Raw genomic sequence first — 18,732 nt, 5'->3', positions numbered from 1 at the left:
GGTGACAACCTGAATTTCTTCAGCGTCCTGAGGTTGAAGAGGCGCTGCTGCGCCTTCTTCACGATGCTGTCTGTGTGAGTGTACCAATTCAGTTTGTCTGTGATGTGTATGCCGAGGAACTTAAAACTTGCTACTCTCTCCACTACTGTTCCATCGATGTGGATAGGGGGGTGTTCCCTCTGCTGTTTCCTGAAGTCCACAATCATCTCCTTAGTTTTGTTAACGTTGAGTGTGAGGTTATTTTCCTGACACCACACTCCGAGGGTCCTCACCTCCTCCCTGTAGGCCGTCTCGTCGTTGTTGGTAATCAAGCCTACCACTGTTGTGTCGTCCGCAAACTTGATGATTGAGTTGGAGGCGTGCGTGGCCACGCAGTCGTGGGTGAACAGGGAGTACAGGAGAGGGCTCAGAACGCACCCTTGTGGGGCCCCAGTGTTGAGGATCAGCGGGGAGGAGATGTTGTTACCTACCCTCACCACCTGGGGCGGCCCGTCAGGAAGTCCAGTACCCAGTTGCACAGGGCGGGGTCGAGACCCAGGGTCTCGAGCTTGATGACGAGCTTGGAGGGTACTATGGTGTTGAATGCCGAGCTGTAGTCGATGAACAGCATTCTCACATAGGTATTCCTCTTGTCCAGATGGGTTAGGGCAGTGTGCAGTGTGGTTGAGATTGCATCGTCTGTGGACCTATTTGAGCGGTAAGCAAATTGGAGTGGGTCTAGGGTGTCAGGTAGGGTGGTGGTGATATGGTCCTTGACTAGTCTCTCAAAGCACTTCATGATGACGGAAGTGAGTGCTACGGGGCGGTAGTCGTTTAGCTCAGTTACCTTAGCTTTCTTGGGAACAGGAACAATGGTGGCCCTCTTGAAGCATGTGGGAACAGCAGACTGGTATAGGGATTGATTGAATATGTCCGTAAACACACCAGCCAGCTGGTCTGCGCATGCTCTGAGGGCGCGGCTGGGGATGCCGTCTGGGCCTGCAGCCTTGCGAGGGTTAACATGTTTAAATGTTTTACTCACCTCGGCTGCAGTGAAGGAGAGACCACATTTTTCCGTTGAAGGCAGTGTCAGTGGCACTGTATTGTCCTCAAAGCGGGCAAAAAAGTTATTTAGTCTGCCTGGGAGCAAGACATCCTGGTCCGTGACTGGGCTGGATTTCTTCCTGTAGTCCGTGATTGACTGTAGACCCTGCCACATGCCTCTTGTGTCTGAGCCGTTGAATTGGGATTCTACTTTGTCTCTGTACTGACGCTTAGCTTGTTTGATAGCCTTACGGAGGGAATAGCTGCATTGTTTGTATTCAGTCATGTTACCAGACACCTTGCCCTGATTGAAAGCAGTGGTTCGCGCTTTCAGTTTCACGCGAATGCTGCCATCAATCCAAGGTTTCTGGTTAGGGAATGTTTTAATCGTTGCTATGGGAACGACATTTTCAACGCACTTTCTAATGAACTCGCACACTGAATCAGCGTATTCGTCAATGTTGTTATTTGACGCAATACGAAACATGTCCCAGTCCACGTGATGGAAGCAGTCTTGGAGTGTGGAGTCAGCTTGGTCGGACCAGCGTTGGACAGACCTCAGCGTGGGAGCTTCTTTTTTTAGCTTTTGTCTGTAGGCAGGTATCAGCAAAATGGAGTCGTGGTCAGCTTTTCCGAAAGGGGGGCGGGGCAGGGCCGGCCCCCCCTGTTCCTCTAAAGCCCCCCTGCCTCTATAGCCCCCCCCCCCCCGTGCCTCTATAGGACCCCCCCCCCGTTCCTCTATAGCCTCCCCCGTTCTTCTATAGCCCCCCCGTTCCTCTCTAGCCCCCCCGTTCCTCTATAGCCCCCCGTTCCTCTAGCCCCCCCGTTCCTCTCTCGCCCCCCGTTCCTCTCTAGACCCTCCCGTCCCTCTCTAGCCCCCCGTTCCTCTATAGCCCCCCCGTTCCTCTATAGCCCCCCCGTTCCTCTCCAGCCCCCCCCGTTCCTCTCCAGCCCCCCCCCGTTCCTCTCTAGTCCCCCCTTCCGTTCCTCTATAGCCCCCCCCAGTTCCGTTCCTCTATAGCCCCCGTTCCTCTCCAGCCCCCCGTTCCTCTCTCTAATGAGAAGAGTGGAGACCTGGCTTGGTTTCTGTCGACTGCCGTGTTTGATATAACATTATTATTTGAAGCTCTACTTCTCTAGTAATTATTCCCCTCTTTCTTACAGGAACACACGTGGGCACGCACGCACACACACACACACACACACACACACACACACACACACACACACACACACACACGCAAATAATGTTGGCAGCGTGTAATGACATCACTTCCCCTTCAGTGGCAACAGGCAGGGCAGCTATTCCCATGGTGACTGGCAGTGGTGACGTTGACTTCCTGCCCAGTGACAAAGCAATGCTCTTGCTGACTCACGCAGGTATGAGCAGACATACGGCTTCATTATTACTGTATCATCATGGCCTCCGAGCACTGTAGAATATCACCTACTATACCTCAGATACGACTTTCAGACCAGGGGAACCTTGGGATGCTGCTAGAGGGGACTTCAACTACCAAACACGCGCAATCACACACACGCAAACACACAACGTTAACCCAAGTCACAGAATTCCTGAATACTGACCTTCTGTGCCAGAACCAATAACCTTTACAGAATTACCGCAGAAGGTGGTCATAAAATAGCTGATGCAATCACTGCAAAACAACAGAAACATCTACGCCATCAATATCCTACTGTAACATCCACCCTATCAACATCCTTCCTGTATCATTCTACCGCATAGCAGCTATAGTCATCTCCTATTCCTCCTTCATACGGCACTATTCCTAGTTTCTTTTGACTCTTGCTTCCTCCTGGTCTCCAACGCTGTTCTCCTCTGTCACTTATCTTGCTCTCTTTCTCAGTCAAATGCACAGACACACAGTAATAGTAAAAGCCACACAGGGCCACAGGTAAAAAGGTTCATCTCCTGTAAAAGCGAGATTGAGGTTTGTATGGTAATGGAGCGGTTTATAAGGTTTATAGGGAGGCAGAGCTGGAGAACACACACACTTCTTCCTGAGGGCTCACAACTGCTCCAGCATTCCCATACCGTATGGGAACAAGACGTCAGCTGAACCGTATTTGACAGTTCCTTTTATCCCACAGAGAGGGATGGGAGTGCTAGATGTGAGAGAGTGAGATAAAGGAGGTGAAAAACAGGACTGAAGAGAAAAGGAAGGGAAAGAGTAAGAGAGCCGAGGGAGTAGAGGAGATGGACAGGAAAAAAGAAATAGGGGAATCAGAGGGAAACAGATGTAGCAGATTAAAAAAAGAGGGGGAAATGACTGACAGAAAGAGAGAAGGAGAAAGGAGGGAGAGGGATGGGGAGGAAAGCGGGGTCAAGGGGAAAAGTTCTGACGCAGTAGCAGGGACATTTATACTCCATTTAATGTGTCAGTCATCAGAAGGGTGTGTGTGTGTCAGAACCAGAGGACAGTCTATCACCTGGCCCCCCAGGGGCCTCCAAGGGCCCGACTCCTATTCCCACTCCAATTACTGGGCTGCCACCACCGTCCAACAGAGGGCTGGAGTAGAACTATAGGGGTCAAAACATTGTCTTAATGCAGTGTGCTAGCTGCTATAGGGAATATCATATAGAGGAGAAAATCTATCCATTGAACTGTCTAATAAAAGCTTGGGCCATTTGCATAGCGTGGGAGAAACTACAATTCTGAGCTCTTTAAATTACACAATGAAATTAGACATCATCCCAGCAGATGCTTTGTGTGTGCCCGAGTTAGTGTGTGTGCGTGCGCGTGTGTGCGTCTAAGTTCTGTAAAACAGCAACTATGTGAAGTTGACTGCATATGCATGTAAGGCCAAAAATACTCCCTTTATTGAGGACAGTGGGCACACACACAACGTTAGTGACAACGTCAAAAAATAGAGCAGAAATACTGTCCCATATACAGTAGCGGGCCACACACACACACAGAAAGTTAGAATGACCGAGTTATACCCTTGGGAGTGACGTTGAAGGAAGGGGGGGGGGACACAGCACCATCAGAGGGGGGACAGTAAAGGTGTCTGATATCAGGATGAGAAAGAAGAGGATGGAGAGGAGAAGATGGACACACACCATCAATGAGAGACAGGACAAGGGACAGGGGTGAAGTGGAGAGAGAGAAAGAGAGAAAGAAAATTGGTTCGCGTAGAGTAGATTAATATAAAGTAGAGTAGATTGGTCTCACTGTTCCACAAAGTATAATGATGTTTTATTTTCTGATCTTGGGAGAGAGACAAAAGGCAAAAAAAGAGAGAGCTAGGATGAGCAAGAAACCAAAGGAGAGAAAGAGAGTATAGAGTATTTCTCTTCTATTACAGCAAGATCATCACACTCAATATCTAACGCTTATATAACTTTACTGCTCTAGCACTCCCCGCAGTCCCTCTCCACACCCACACACTTTTGTCTCTCTCCATCCCTCTGTGGTTCCTCACTATCCAGGGGCTTTAACTGCATTACATACTTGGTTTACTCGACACACAGCCTATTTCCTCTCTCTCACACATACACACGACGCAGCGAGCAAACAAGATTTACAACAGCAGTTCTGCGGTTCTCTTTTTAAAAGGGGACATTTAATTTGAGATGCTAGATGGAAGAACCTGGATAAACAAAGGTCACATAAAAACCTAATCAAATCCCAACAAGGTAATAACATGCTGCTTCATCTGCCCTCAGTACACTGGGCTGGGTTTCAATATGCCACAAGCCTCGCCCTCATACAACACTGGGCTGGGACTCAATACTCTACAACAGCCTCTACTCCTTCCATTAAAATGACTAGACAGGATCCTGTCATATTACCTTTACCTCTCATGTCAGTGGGAAGAACGTTACTTCAGACTATTGAGACACGCCACATGTAGTAGGGAAGGAGAAAAGTAACAGGGAATTAAAAAAGAACTGGTGATTATAAAGAAGAGGAGAGATGAGAACAAAGTGGATGATGGTGTGCCTACCTTCATGACGATGAAGAGGACGAGGGTTACAAAGACGTTGACCTGGGGGTGATTCCAGGCCTGGGAGTTGCCGATGTAGTCAAACCCCTCGGCTATGCCCTGCTTGGCCCATGTCCGGTTATCTAGCAACGTCACCAGAGACTCCTTCTGGGTAAGCTGCATGGGGGAAACAGGAAGTGACATTACAGTGCATTCGGAAAGTATTCAGACCCCTTCACTTTTTCAACATTTTGTAATGTTACAGCCCTATTCTAAAATGAATCAAATTGTTTTCTGATCCTCAACCTACACACAATATGCCATAATGATGTTTTTATTTTATTTTATTGGTTTTAGAAAATTTTGCAAATGTATCACAATATCATATTTACATACAGTTGAAGTCGGAAGTTACATACACCTTGGCCAAATACACTTAAACTAAAACTTCCTGACATTTAATCCTAGTAAAAATTCCCTTTTAGGTCAGTTAAGATCACCACTTTGTTTTAAGAATGTGAAATATCAGAATAATATTAGAGAGAACAATTTATTTCATCACATTCCCAGTGGGTCAGAAGTTTACATACACTCAATTAGTATTCGGTAGCATTGCCTTTAAATTGTTTAACTTGGGTCAAACGTTTCGGGTAGCCTCCCACATGCTTCCCACAATAAGTTGGGTGAATTTTGGCCCATTCCACCTGACAGAGCTGGTGTAACTGAGTCAGGTTTGTAAGGCCTCCTTGCTCGCACACGCTTTTTCAGTTCAGCCCAAAAATGTTCTATAGGATTGAAGCCAGGGCTTTGTGACGGACACTGCAATACCTTGACTTTGTTGTCCTTAAGCCATTTTGCCACAACTTTGGAGTATGCTTTGGGTCATTGTCCATTTGGAAGACCCATTTGCGTCCAAGCTTTAACTTCCTGACTGATGTCTTGAGATGTTGCTTCAATATATCCACATAATTTTCTCTCCTCATGATGCCATCTATTTTGTGAGGTGCACCAGTCCCTCCTGCAGCAAAGCACCCCCACGACATGATGTTGCCACCCCCGTGCTTCACGGTTGGGATAGTGTTCTTCTGCTTGCAAGCGTCCCCCTTTTTCCTTCAAACATAACGATAGTCATTATGTCCAAACAGTTTTATTTTTGTTTCGTCAGACCAGAGGACGTCTCCAAAAAGTACGATCTTTGTCCCCATGTGCAGTTGCAAACCGTAGTTTGGCTTTTTTATGGCGGTTTTGGAGCAGTGGCTTCTTCCTTGCTTGGCAGCCTTTCAGGTTATGGGGGGCTGCAGGGTAGCCTAGTGGTTAGAGTGGTGGACTAGTAACCGGAAGGTTGCAAGTTCAAACCCCCGAGCTAACAAGGTACAATTCTGTCGTTCTGCCCCTGAACAGGCAGTCAACCCACTGTTCCCAGGCCATCATTGAAAATAAGAATTTGTTCTTAACTGACTTGCCTGGTTAAATAAAGGTAAAATAAATAAATAAATAAATAAATGTCAATATAGGACTTGTTTTACTGTGGATATAGATACTTTTGTACCTGTTTCCTCCAGCATCTTTGCCAGCAGCATACCACCCTGCATACCACTGCTGGCTTGCTTCTGAAGCTAAGCAGGGTTGGTCCTGGTCAGTTCCTGGATAGGACACCAGATGCTGCTGGAAGTGTTGAAGGGCCAGTAGGAGGCACTCTTTCCTCTGGTCCAAAAAAATATCCCAATGCCCCAGGGCAGTGATTAGGGATACTGCCCTGTGTAGGGTGCCGTCTTTCGGATGGGACGTTAAACGGGTGTCCTGACTTTCTGAGGTCATTAAAGATCCCATGGCACTTATCGTAAGAGTAGGGGTGTTAACCCCGGTGTCCTGGCTAAATTCCCAATCTGGCCCTCAAACCATCACGGTCACCTAATAATCCCAAGTTTACAATTGGCTCATTCATCCCCCTCCTCTCCCCTGTAACTATTCCCCAGGTCATTGCTGCAAATGAGAACGTGTTCTCAGTCAACTTACTTGGTAATATAACGGATACATAAAAATAAAAATAAATAAAAAAGGTCCTTTGCTGTTGTTCTGGGATTGATTTGCACTTTTCGCAGCAAAGTACGTTCACCTCTAGGAGGCAGAATGCGTCTCCTTCCTGAGCGGTATGACGGCTGCGTGGTCCCATGGTGTTCATACTTGCGTACTATTGTTTGTACAGATGAACGTGGTACCTTCAAGTGTTTGGAAATTGCTTCCAAGGATGAACCAGACTTGTGGAGGTCCACAATTTTTTTCTGAGGTCTTGGCATATTTCTGTTGATTTACCAATGATGTCAAGCAAAGAGGCACTGAGTTTGAAGGTAGGTCTTGAAATACAGCTACAGGTACACCTCCAATTGACTCAAATGATGTCAATTAGCCTATCAGAAGCTTCTAAAGCCATGACATTGTTTTCTGGAATCTTCCAAGCTGTTTAAAGGCACAGTCAACTTAGTTTAAACGTCTGACCCACTGGAATTGTGATACAGTGAATTATAAGTGAAATAATCTGTCTGTAAACAATTGTTGGAAAAATGACTTGTGTCATGTACAAAGTAGATGTCCTAACTGACTTCCCAAAACTATAGTTTGTTAACAAGAAACTTGTGGAGTGGTTGGAAAACAAGTTTTAATGACTTCAACCTTATTGTATGTAACCTCCCGAATTCAAAAGTAAGTATTCAGACCATTTACTCAGTACTTTGTTGAAGCACCTTTGGAAATGATTACAGCCTTGGGTATGACGCTACAAGCTTAGCACACCTGTTACTTGGTTGAGAATGCCAAGAGTGTGCAAAGCTGTCATCAAGGCAAAGGTTGGCTACTTTGAAGAATCTCAAATGTAACATATATTTTCATTTGTTAAACACTGTTTTTCATACTACATGATTCCATATGTGTTATTTCATAGTTTTGATGTCTTCACTATTATTCTACAATGAAGAAAGTCAAAATAAAGAAAAACCCTTGAATGAGTAGATGTCTTGAAACTTGACTCTCTGGGACCCAGTAGGGGTTGCTTGAAACTTGATCCCATATTGGTCCCAAGCTCCTACCCAAAGCATTGAAGCAGATATGAAAGATATGATTGGATAGGTATAAGCAACACAGCAATAATGTTTGATTTGGGTGATTTTGGAATCAACAACTTATTGTGGCAGAAATACACCAAGAGTCTGACTCACCCTCTCATTACAGAGAGAAATAGGGTTGGAGATGGAGGAAAGGAATAATGAAATGGCGTTAGAGAGACTGAGGCTCGCTCTCCTGACTCTCCTCTGATTTTCCTGTGAGATTATAACCAGACCCCACCGGCCATGGTGTGGCTTAGAGGAACTAACCTTGCCTGCCATGAACTGTCCGAAGCCGGGGGGAAAGGTTAGCGTAGACACCAGCAAAGTGACCAGGGCTGGGTACAGCAGACGCCTGAGAGAAGAGGAGAGAGAAAAGAGGGAGGGTGAGAGGGGAGTAGGAGAGAGGGAGGGAGGGTGAGAAGAGAAAAGAGGGAGGGTGAGAGGAAGAGAGTAGGAGGGAGGGAGGGTGGGTGGGTGGGAGAGGGTGAGGGGAGAGTAGAATAGGAGGGAGGGGGAGGGTGAGAGAAGAGAAAAAAGGGAGGGTGAAAGGAGGAGGCAAGAGGGTTTTTAGTCATTACCGTTTATTCTTCAAAACCAAACTGTCCACAAGCCCTTCACATGGCTGAGTGATATACAGAACATTACATTAATTTAGAAGTCTGAAGATTGTTAATTCATCAGTCTGGTAGGGAGATGAGTAAACACCATTCATTAATAAACACTTGTCAAGATGAATGTCTTCATTTATCTCTGCTGTGGAGAGATCTGCATCAAAGGAGCTGCTTCCACAGCATAATCTATCTGTGTGTGTGACAGTAGGATACAGGGACTCTCTGGGACCCAGTAGGGGTTGCTGTCTGATGATGATGACATCATGACTTACTTCTTCATGAGGAACTTGTTGATGGTCTTCTGTTTCCTGATGAACTGGACTATCAATCTGTTCAGGTAGACAAACAATGCCCCGCCAAAACCACTGGCAATACTGTGGAGAGGGAGAGGATGGAGGGTTGAGAGAGGAGAGGAAGCAGAGGGAGGGGGCAATGGAGAAAAGAGGGACAGGGAGATTAAAAGCAGAAAATTAGTTGGAGAACTGTTTACAGGTTTATGTATTAAAGCTTGTGTTTTAAATAAGAACCAAGTATGTGTACACTTTGTGTAAGAGGTAGTAGGAGAGACATACTGAGTTTCTCCAGCCACCAGAACCAAGCAAGGCCCTTTAAGAAGTACTTTCCAAAGTTCCCCCTCAGCTACAGCCAAGTATATGAATGCTCATAAATTCATGTTCCTGCATAATTCATTCTGTCAAATACTCTTGAAAAAATGATGAATAGATGAGGTAGAATAATTTGTACACGTTTTAAAGCCATTGTCTGAAACGCATGTATGAATGTGTGTGTGTATATTCTCAGAACACCACATGGGTACCAGTGAAAGTTTGAAACATATATCCAGAGGCTAGAAGCGGTGTGCTATACAAAGGTTTGCCCCAGCTAGCATGTAGCAGAGACGACAAACTTCCCCCGCTCTCGCGCTGTCTGAGTTAACTGAAACACTGACCGATTTTCCCCATAAGACATCTGAGAGGGAGAGAGTACTGAAATAAACACATACAGGGGCATACAGACACACAAACTCTCTCTAAAAGTGTGATAAGACTGCTGTTCTCTGGAAGCAGTGTTTTGTTCGATTATGTTCTGCTCAGATCCCAAGTGGGAGGACATCCTCCGGACAAAAAGGAGAAAAAAAGGGGGGATTTTCTTCTCTTTGGGAGCCCACGCAGAGTTAAGCACAGGGCTGTTCTTTCATCTGAGATGGAAATAGAGAGATAGAGAGAACGAGGAGCTCCCCAGCAGCCCCCTCTCTCTCCCACTCCCTCTCCCCTGAGAGGCTCTGGTCTAATTCAGTTCTGTGGTAAGCCCGGAGGCTACGCTACTACGGTAACAGCAAGCTAAAATAAGACGTCCTAAATGCACCACCTCACTGGCTGAATTATCCATGTTAGGTGACTAACGTCAGGAGGCTATCCTCCTGTACTCCACCTTTCACTGGCAGAGGCAACAAAGAGCTCACTGGCTAACAGAGGCAACAGAGAGCTCACTGGCTAACAGAGGCAACAAAGAGCTCACTGGCTAACAGAGGCAACAAAGAGCTCACTGGCTAACAGAGGCAACAAAGAGCTCACTGGCTAACAGAGGCAACAAAGAGCTCACTGGCTAACAGAGGCAACAAAGAGCTCACTGGCTAACAGAGGCAACAAAGAGCTCACTGGCTAACAGAGGCAACAAAGAGCTCACTGGCTAACAGAGGCAACAGAGAGCTCACTGGCTAACAGAGGCAACAAAGAGCTCACTGGCTAACAGAGGCAACAAAGAGCTCACTGGCTAACAGAGGCAACAAAGAGCTCACTGGCTAACAGAGGCAACAGAGAGCTCACTGGCTAACAGAGGCAACAAAGAGCTCACTGGCTAACAGAGGCAACAAAGAGCTCACTGGCTAACAGAGGCAACAAAGAGCTCACTGGCTAACAGAGGCAACAGAGAGCTCACTGGCTAACAGAGGCAACAGAGAGCTCACTGGCTAACAGAGGCAACAGAGAGCTCACTGGCTAACAGAGGCAACGGAGAGCTCACTGGCTAACAGAGGCAACGGAGAGCTCACTGGCTAACAGAGGCAACAAAGAGCTCACTGGCAACAGAGGCAACAAAGAGCTCACTGGCTAACAGAGGCAACAGAGAGCTCACTGGCTAACAGAGGCAACAGAGAGCTCACTGGCTAACAGAGGCAACAGAGAGCTCACTGGCTAACAGAGGCAACAGAGAGCTCACTGGCTAACAGAGGCAACAGAGAGCTCACTGGCTAACAGAGGCAACAAAGAGCTCACTGGCTAACAGAGGCAACAAAGAGCTCACTGGCTAACAGAGGCAACAAAGAGCTCACTGGCTAACAGAGGCAACAGAAAGCTCACTGGCTAATTGAGGACAACTTAGACTCACCCAATGACAGCGAAGGCTGGGAGCTCCTGGAGGTCAAAGGGGAAATCCAGACGGAAACGGGTTTTAAACAGAGCTGTGATGGTCTCTGTGTAGGAGGGAGGGATGGAGAAAGAAATAGAGTGTGATTCATGATTATCAAAATGTTTTTAAGGGGCTATATACACAGTACAGACTTTACCTCAATGTTTGATTGGGGCAATAGAGCATATTGGTCATTTCACGAAATGAGTGCCTTTTACGTCTCTTGAGTATTTAAGTAGAAATTGTGCACCAATATTGAATTTTAAAAGCCTGTTATATTTAATGAAGTGCCCTTTAATATAGACCACATGGATCATTCTATAAATCTGATTTTTAATATGAATAAAGGCTTGCTAAAGGGCCAAAACAGCATTTTGATATGTCCCTCCGTGCACCCACTGACTTCTTGGAAGATTTGAACCCAATTAACCCCAAAATTTCTCAATTTCCACCATCATTGTAAAGCCCTAATTATACTGTTGCTTTGAAAATTCAGTTCTGAATTTATTATTATTATTTATTTAATGTTATTCATTTACGTCTGTGCCTCATTTGAATGTCCAACCTGTAACGTGAACGGAAACATTTCATATCCAATAGTCAAACCTTGGAGTAAAAGTTGGTTGTACTCTTTTTGGCCATTTTCTGGTGTTTTGTGGTGGAAAACCACAAACATAACACGACAACCTGTTACCCATAGATAGACAGGGTAGAACTATTTTGTGACGCTTGCACACAATGTCACAATGGGATTTATGCCCAATTTAACAACCCTGTTACTTTATTTGACACTTAATTTACTAATTTTTCATTTAACCTCCTGAGATGGGAAAAGTAGTGTTTTATGAAGTTGAACATGTGCCCTTTATGACAGAATGTTAAAATGATGTGAAATCAAAAGTTATTTTAACATCTCAAAAAGGCACTGAATTAGTGGAGTGACCCATATACACCAAAAAGGTTTATGAGTTTCAGTTCATATAAGGAAATCAGTCAATTGAAATACATTCATTAGGCCCTAAGTTATAGATTTCACTTGACTGGGAACACAGATATGCATCTGTTGGTCACAGACACCTTAAAAAAGGTGGGTCGTGGATCAGAAAACCAGTCAGTATCTGGTGTGACCACCATTTTCCTCATACAGCACGACATCTCCTTCGCATAGAGTTGATCAGGTTGTTGATTGTGGAATGTTGTCCTACTTCTCATCAATGACTGTGTGACGTTGCTGGATATTGGTGGGAACTGGAACATGCTGTCGTTCATGTTGATCCAGAGCATCCAAAACATGCCCAATTGGTGACATATCAGGTGAATATGCAGGCCATGGAAGAACTGGGACATTTTCAGCATCCAGGAATTGTGTACAGATCTTTTCCACATGGGGCCATTGCTTTATCATGCTGAAACATGAGGTGATGGCGGCGGAGGAATGGCACAACAATGGGCCGAAGGTGCTCATCACGGTATCTCTTGCATTTTAACAATGCCAATTTGAATGCACATTGTGTTCGTTGTCCGTAACTTATGCCTGCCCATACCATAACCTCACCAACAACATGGGGCACTCTGTTCACAACGTTGACATCAGCAAACCGCTTGCCCATTCAATGCAATCTGTATGTTAAAGTTGAAACCGGGATTCATGCATGAAGAGCACACTTCTCTAGAGTGCCAGTGGCCATCGAAGGTGAGCAGTTGCCCATTGAAGTCGGTTATGATATCGAACTGCACAGGTCAAGACCCCGGTGAGGACGTCAAGCATGCAGATGAGCTTCCCTAAAACGATTTGTGCAGAAATTGCTTCAGTTGTGCAAACCCACAGTTTCATCAGCTGTCCAGGTGGCTGTAATGATCATGCTGTTTCATCAGCTTCTTGATATGCCACACCTGTCAGGTGGATGGATTATCTTGGCAAAAGAGAAAAGCTCACTAACAGGGACGTAAAACAAATTTGTGCACCAAATTTGAGAGAAATAAGCTTTTTGTGCGTATCGAAAATTTCGGTGATCTTTTATTTCAGCTCATGAAACAAACACTTTACATGTTCCGTTGATATTTTTGATCAGTATACATGTAGACCGGTCTTACCCTCGTCTCTATTCCACACGGCCAGGACTCTGAAGATGAAGGCACTGAAGGTGGCAGCGAAGAACCCTCTCCAGTAATTCCTCACCGCAAAGAATGTAGACGTTACCTCAATACTGAACAGCACACCTACAAAACACACATAATCCATTTCTCAGGAACATCATCAAAGTAGCTATACTCCAATCAGGGGAGTGAATGGGGAAGGAGTGAACCTTGCCATTTCTAACCCAACCAGTATCAGTCAGTGAGTGTTATCCCACTGGGCACACCTCATCATTTCAAAGTGGATAATTGGGTCATATTTGTTTGAGACGTTGATCAATGAGATTACAACCTATATATTCACCCACTCAAAAAGACTGTCAAAAGTTAGTTGAATTTTAATGTCTTATCACTAAATCTAAATCAAACCAAAGTTTAAATGCACTTTAAATTCATGTTTGATTTAGTTCTATTCTTTAACACAGATGTTTTGTTGAGATGGAGACATGAATCCAACATATCAATTATTACATTTGTAGACAAACTGGAATTCAAAGTCAGTGACACAGATTGAACTAAGTAGAAGATATAGCACCTTCAAATGTTGATATTTGGTTGTGTTGATAACCAAACAATTCAATATCACTAAATTACATTTGATATCAACCAGAGATTGAAACCACAGGCCTATGTACTCTATTTTTAGTTGAATCCTGGGTTGAATTGAGACAATAGTTGATGACTTTGGAAATAGTATACAGGCCTAAATAGCATCATTGATGATATGAGTGATATAACATGGTGACATTTCATTTGCTCTGTTAATCCTACCCCTTGGAATGACTGATCGCTAGAGTGACTATTTAACTATTCATTGGAGATCTGTCAATCATTTTCACGAAAGCACATTGGTAATAGTCAAAGACAAACAGCCTAGCCCTGCTTAGCTATGCTATGTGAAAACCATGGATGGTAGACCAAAGGACAGCTGTAGATAGATTCATTGTACAGTAGGAGGTGCTGCAGCGTATTTATATTTTTCTGATAGTAACCAAATTGAAGATCTGACTGTTTTAAAGGTACAAATGAAACTTTTATACAAGAGTGTCGATGTTAATATTTGGTTACCATGATGACAATCCTGTTTTTGAAATTTCCCCCTCAAAACAGTTTACATTGATTACTTTTTTTCAAATCAAATAGATTCCAAGTCCCAATAAGATGACAAATTACACTGAAACAACATTGATTCAACCAGTTGGTGCCACTCACCTCCTATAGGGGCAGCGAAACAGCAGCCCACCCCCACAGCACAGGCAGCTGCCAACATCTCAATGTTTCTCGACTCATTCTGTTAACACATAGGGAGACACACACACACACACACACGGCCGTTGTCGGGATGTAGGCTTAGCAGTGTGGAAGGAGGCAGACAAGGATGTTGCTTTCTTCTGTCCACGGTGGGGGCTTTTACAGTGCCTTCGGAAAGTATTCAGACTCCTTGACCTTTTCCGAATCTTGTTACGTTACAGCCTTATTCTAAAAATGATTAAATCGTTTTTTCCCCTCATCAAATCTACACACGCCCATAATGACAAAGGGAAAAACTGTTTTTAAAAAAAAGTTTTTGCTAACTTATATATATATATATATATATAAAAAAGAGAAAATATCACATTTGCATAAGTATTCAGACCGTTTACTCAATACTTTGTTGAAGCAACTTTGGCAGCGATTACAGCCTTGAGTCTTCTTCGGTATGGCATTACAAGCTTGGCACATCTGTATTTGGGGAGATTCTCCCATTCTTCTCTGCAGATCTTCTCAAGCTCTGTCAGGTTGCACAGCTATTTTCAGGTCTCTCCAGAGATGTTAGATCGGGTTCAAGTCCGGGCTCTGGCTGGGCCACTCAAGGACATTCAGAGACTTGTCCCAAAGCCACGCCTGCGCTGTCTTGGCTGTGTCCTTAGGGTCATTGTCCTGTTAGAAGGTGAACCTTTGCACCAGTCTGATGTCCTGAGCTCTCTGGAGCAGGTTTTCATCAAGGACCTCTGTACTTTTCTCCATTCATCTTTGCTTCGATCCTGACTAGTCTCCCAGTCACTGCCACTGAAAAACATCCCCACTGCATGATGCTGCCACCGCCATGCTTCACCGTAGGGATAGTGCCAGGTTTCCTCCAGAAGTGACGCTTGGCATTCAGGCCAAAGAGTTCAATCTTGGTTTCATCAGACCAGAGAATCCTGTTTCTCATTGCCTGAGAGTCTTTAGGTGCCTTTTGGCAAACTCCAAGCGGGCTGTCATGTACCTTTTACTGAGGAGTGGCCACTCTACCATAAATGCCTGATTGGTGGAGTGCTGCAGAGATGGCTGTCCTTCTGGAAGGTTCTCCCATCTCCATAGAGGAACTCTGGAGCTTTGTCAGAGTGACCATCAGGTTCTTGGTCACCTCCCTGACCAAGGCCCTTCTCCCCCGATTGCTCAGTTTGTCTGGGCGGCCAGCTCTAGGAAGAGTCTTGGTGATTCCAAACTTCTTCCAATTAAGAATGATGGAGGCCACTGTGTTTTTGGGACCTTCAATGCTGCATTAATGTTTTGGTACCCTTCCTCAGATCTGTGCCTCGCACAATCCTGTCATCTCAGAGGTCTAAGGACAGTTCCTTCGACCTCATTGCTTGTTTTTTTCTCTGACATGCACTGTCAACGGTGGGACATTATATAGACAGGTGTGTGCCTTTCCAAATCATGTCCAAGCAATTGAATTTACCACAGATGGATGCCAATCAAGTTTTAGACACATCAAGGTAGATCAATGGAAACAGGATGCACTGGAGCTCAATTTCGAGTCTCATAACAAAGGGTCTGAATACTTATGTAAATAAGGCATCCGTTTTTTTATTTGTAATATATTTGCTAAAATGTTTAAAAAACTTTTCGCTTCGTCATTAATGGGTATTCTGTGTAGATTGGTGAGGATTTTTTAAATTTAATCAATTTTAGAATAAGGCTGTAACGCAATGTGGAAAAAGTCAAGGTGTCTGAATACTTCCGAAGGCACTATATGCAAAAATGGGATATAAATAAGCACCAAAAATAGGCTACTACATTATTTACAAAATAATAGACAGGACGATGAGCAATTTCAACTGGATATAAATCAATAAGTCAGCCCACTGACCTCCCCCAGGGCAGGCCTCAGTAATGACTGATAGCAATTAGCATGCACAAGTATAGCCCAACCCACCAGTCACAGCTGTTGTGGAAATGCAGAGTTTAAATACATTTGACCCATAATGCATTTCACCATACCATTTCACCTCAACAGGTTGGCATGAACAGTTGAAGTGTCAATCAGCAGTTGAAACAATAACAAAGCAGTCTCCCCACACATTTCAATAAAAACCTGAGGGATATGGCTGGAGAAATGTATCCACTCATACGAATGGACAGAGCTATGAATGCAAGGACTGACCATCCATGATATCATGTTTTGAAGTTATAATTGTTTGTTTGCATTTACTTTGTTAACAAACATTGGAGTGTAACAAGCTTATATTTTGGGTTCTGATGAGGTGCGAAATTTGAACTAAGCTCATGAGGCACTTATAAGTAAAATACTAAAAGAATCAAATGGGTACATTTCATTAATTCGCAAACTCGGTCCTGGGGACCCCAAGAGGTGCATGCTTGGATTCAGCTGTGTAGTGCTAGGGGAAAACCAAAACGTGCACCCCTTGGGGTCCTCAGGACCGAGTTTGTGAAACGCAGAGTTAAAATGTTTGCCTATCTCCAATTATGAGGACAAATAAAGTAAGCAACCATTTACATTTCTTCAACTTTGCTTGAGCGCTAAAGCTTTTATTCCTAAAAATGATCACTTTGTAGGTAATATTTTAATTTAAAAATGCATGTAGTTATTTGTGTGGAATCGCAAAAAACTAAATCAAATCGGCACACACAACCACAAGCTCTCATCGGTTACATTTCTCAGCAATCAAAATAGCAGAGAACATTCCTGCAAATAAAATAACGTTTTCAAAAAATCAGATTTGATCAAATTGACTTGCTTTACTTTGCTTGAAGGCACCGAGAGATTGGATCTGTGACACTGCCCAAACAACCACAGGGTACGGTCGAATGAAATACAATTTCTACAAACACAGTATAGCATGGGACTACAGATGGATTACAGATGTAATATGGACAGGTGGTAGAGAGATCGGATATGGAGTCCAGGAGAGGAGGAAGTTATGGTGGATATTCTGCCCTTCAACTCCAGCCATGATTTACCTGGTTTCCAATGAGGTTTGGCTCCTTTAAGCAGCATGTTAGTGAAACAGAGAGGGGTGAGTGTTGATGTGTACTAAATACACACACACACAATTAGTATGCCATAAAATGCGGCATATTCATATACAGTACAGATACAACACAGAGAGGAGGAGGGAAGGAGAGAGCGCATGAGGGAAGGAGAGAGGCTAGAGGGAGCAGAAGATTAAGGGGAGACGGACAGAGAGACAGACAGGTTTATGCAGCAAAAGAGTGCTCCACTCGAGGGGACTTGAAGGTCTGCTTCAAAGATTCTTCATTGCCCCGGTCCCCCAGACCCCCATCCCTTCTCTCTCACACACACACACACACACACACACACACACACACACACACACACACACACACACACACACACACACACACACACACACACACACACACACACACACACACACACACACGTCTCTCATCTTCAGAGTACAGAGAGATGAGTCAAAGATTCCCTCCCTCTCATTCCCTCTGTCTCCCAAGGCCCAAGTGGAACAAGCATAGAAAGTTAAAAGACTATCTCTACTCCTCAATGCCTGATTCTCTGTCTTTACCTCAATATCTCTCTCCCTTGCTTTCAAAACTTTTCTTCATTTATATATCTCTACATTTATTTATTGCTCCCTGTAGTATAGCTATGGAGATTAAAGATGAGATGTATTTAATTAGTTTGCAAATAACATGCTGGTTTAAATATTTATTATGTGTATATTACTTGTCTAAATGTATATTGTGCGTATGTGTGTGTGTGTGTGTGTGTGTCCGCACACGCATATACTGGACATACACTCAGAAGAACAGTCAAGAGTGAAAAAAACATTCTCTCAACCAGTAACATGTGACGTGTTTTTCTCCAAGCCACTAACAGGCCGTGTGTGGTATTGAGCCGATGCAGACATGAGCAGTCGATTAAGAGGAGGAACAATTTTGGAGTTTACGGAAACAAAGGAACTTTCCCACAGACAACTAACCTACAGTTCTGTCTTAAGGGAGAGGGAAGTCTGTTCAGTGAATTACCATGGTATCTCAACCACATTGGAGTTGGTTTGCCTGCATGATCAGTGGCTACAGGAGATGAAAGATATAGTGATGTACTGATGGTTTAAGATGTACTGTGGTTTAAAATGTGAGGTTTATGAGTGAGAGGACTGTGAAAAAAGTTAGGGTATGGAAGTGAAATACCAACAAAAGGCAAGTATACTGGATAAAGAGGAAAGCAAAGCCAGGTCAGAAAGGGAACCTGA

General features: G+C 44.3%; 1 protein-coding gene across 1 annotated transcript in view; it reads right to left on the bottom strand.

Moving 5' to 3' along the window:
- Window positions 1–18,732, bottom strand: part of LOC135546596 (chloride channel protein 2-like) — a 228,100-nt gene that overhangs the window by 56,725 nt on the left and 152,643 nt on the right. The window contains 6 exon segments of the mRNA XM_064975159.1: window positions 4,996–5,151; window positions 8,343–8,427; window positions 8,959–9,060; window positions 11,072–11,156; window positions 13,187–13,312; window positions 14,441–14,519. Coding sequence (XP_064831231.1) covers window positions 4,996–5,151; window positions 8,343–8,427; window positions 8,959–9,060; window positions 11,072–11,156; window positions 13,187–13,312; window positions 14,441–14,519 — 633 coding nt within the window.

This window comes from Oncorhynchus masou, chromosome 9, assembly GCF_036934945.1.
Source record: "Oncorhynchus masou masou isolate Uvic2021 chromosome 9, UVic_Omas_1.1, whole genome shotgun sequence".
NCBI classification, from domain to species: Eukaryota; Metazoa; Chordata; class Actinopteri; order Salmoniformes; family Salmonidae; genus Oncorhynchus; species Oncorhynchus masou.
Note: the sequence above shows the minus strand (reverse complement) of the source record. Positions and strands in the feature narration are given on the sequence as shown.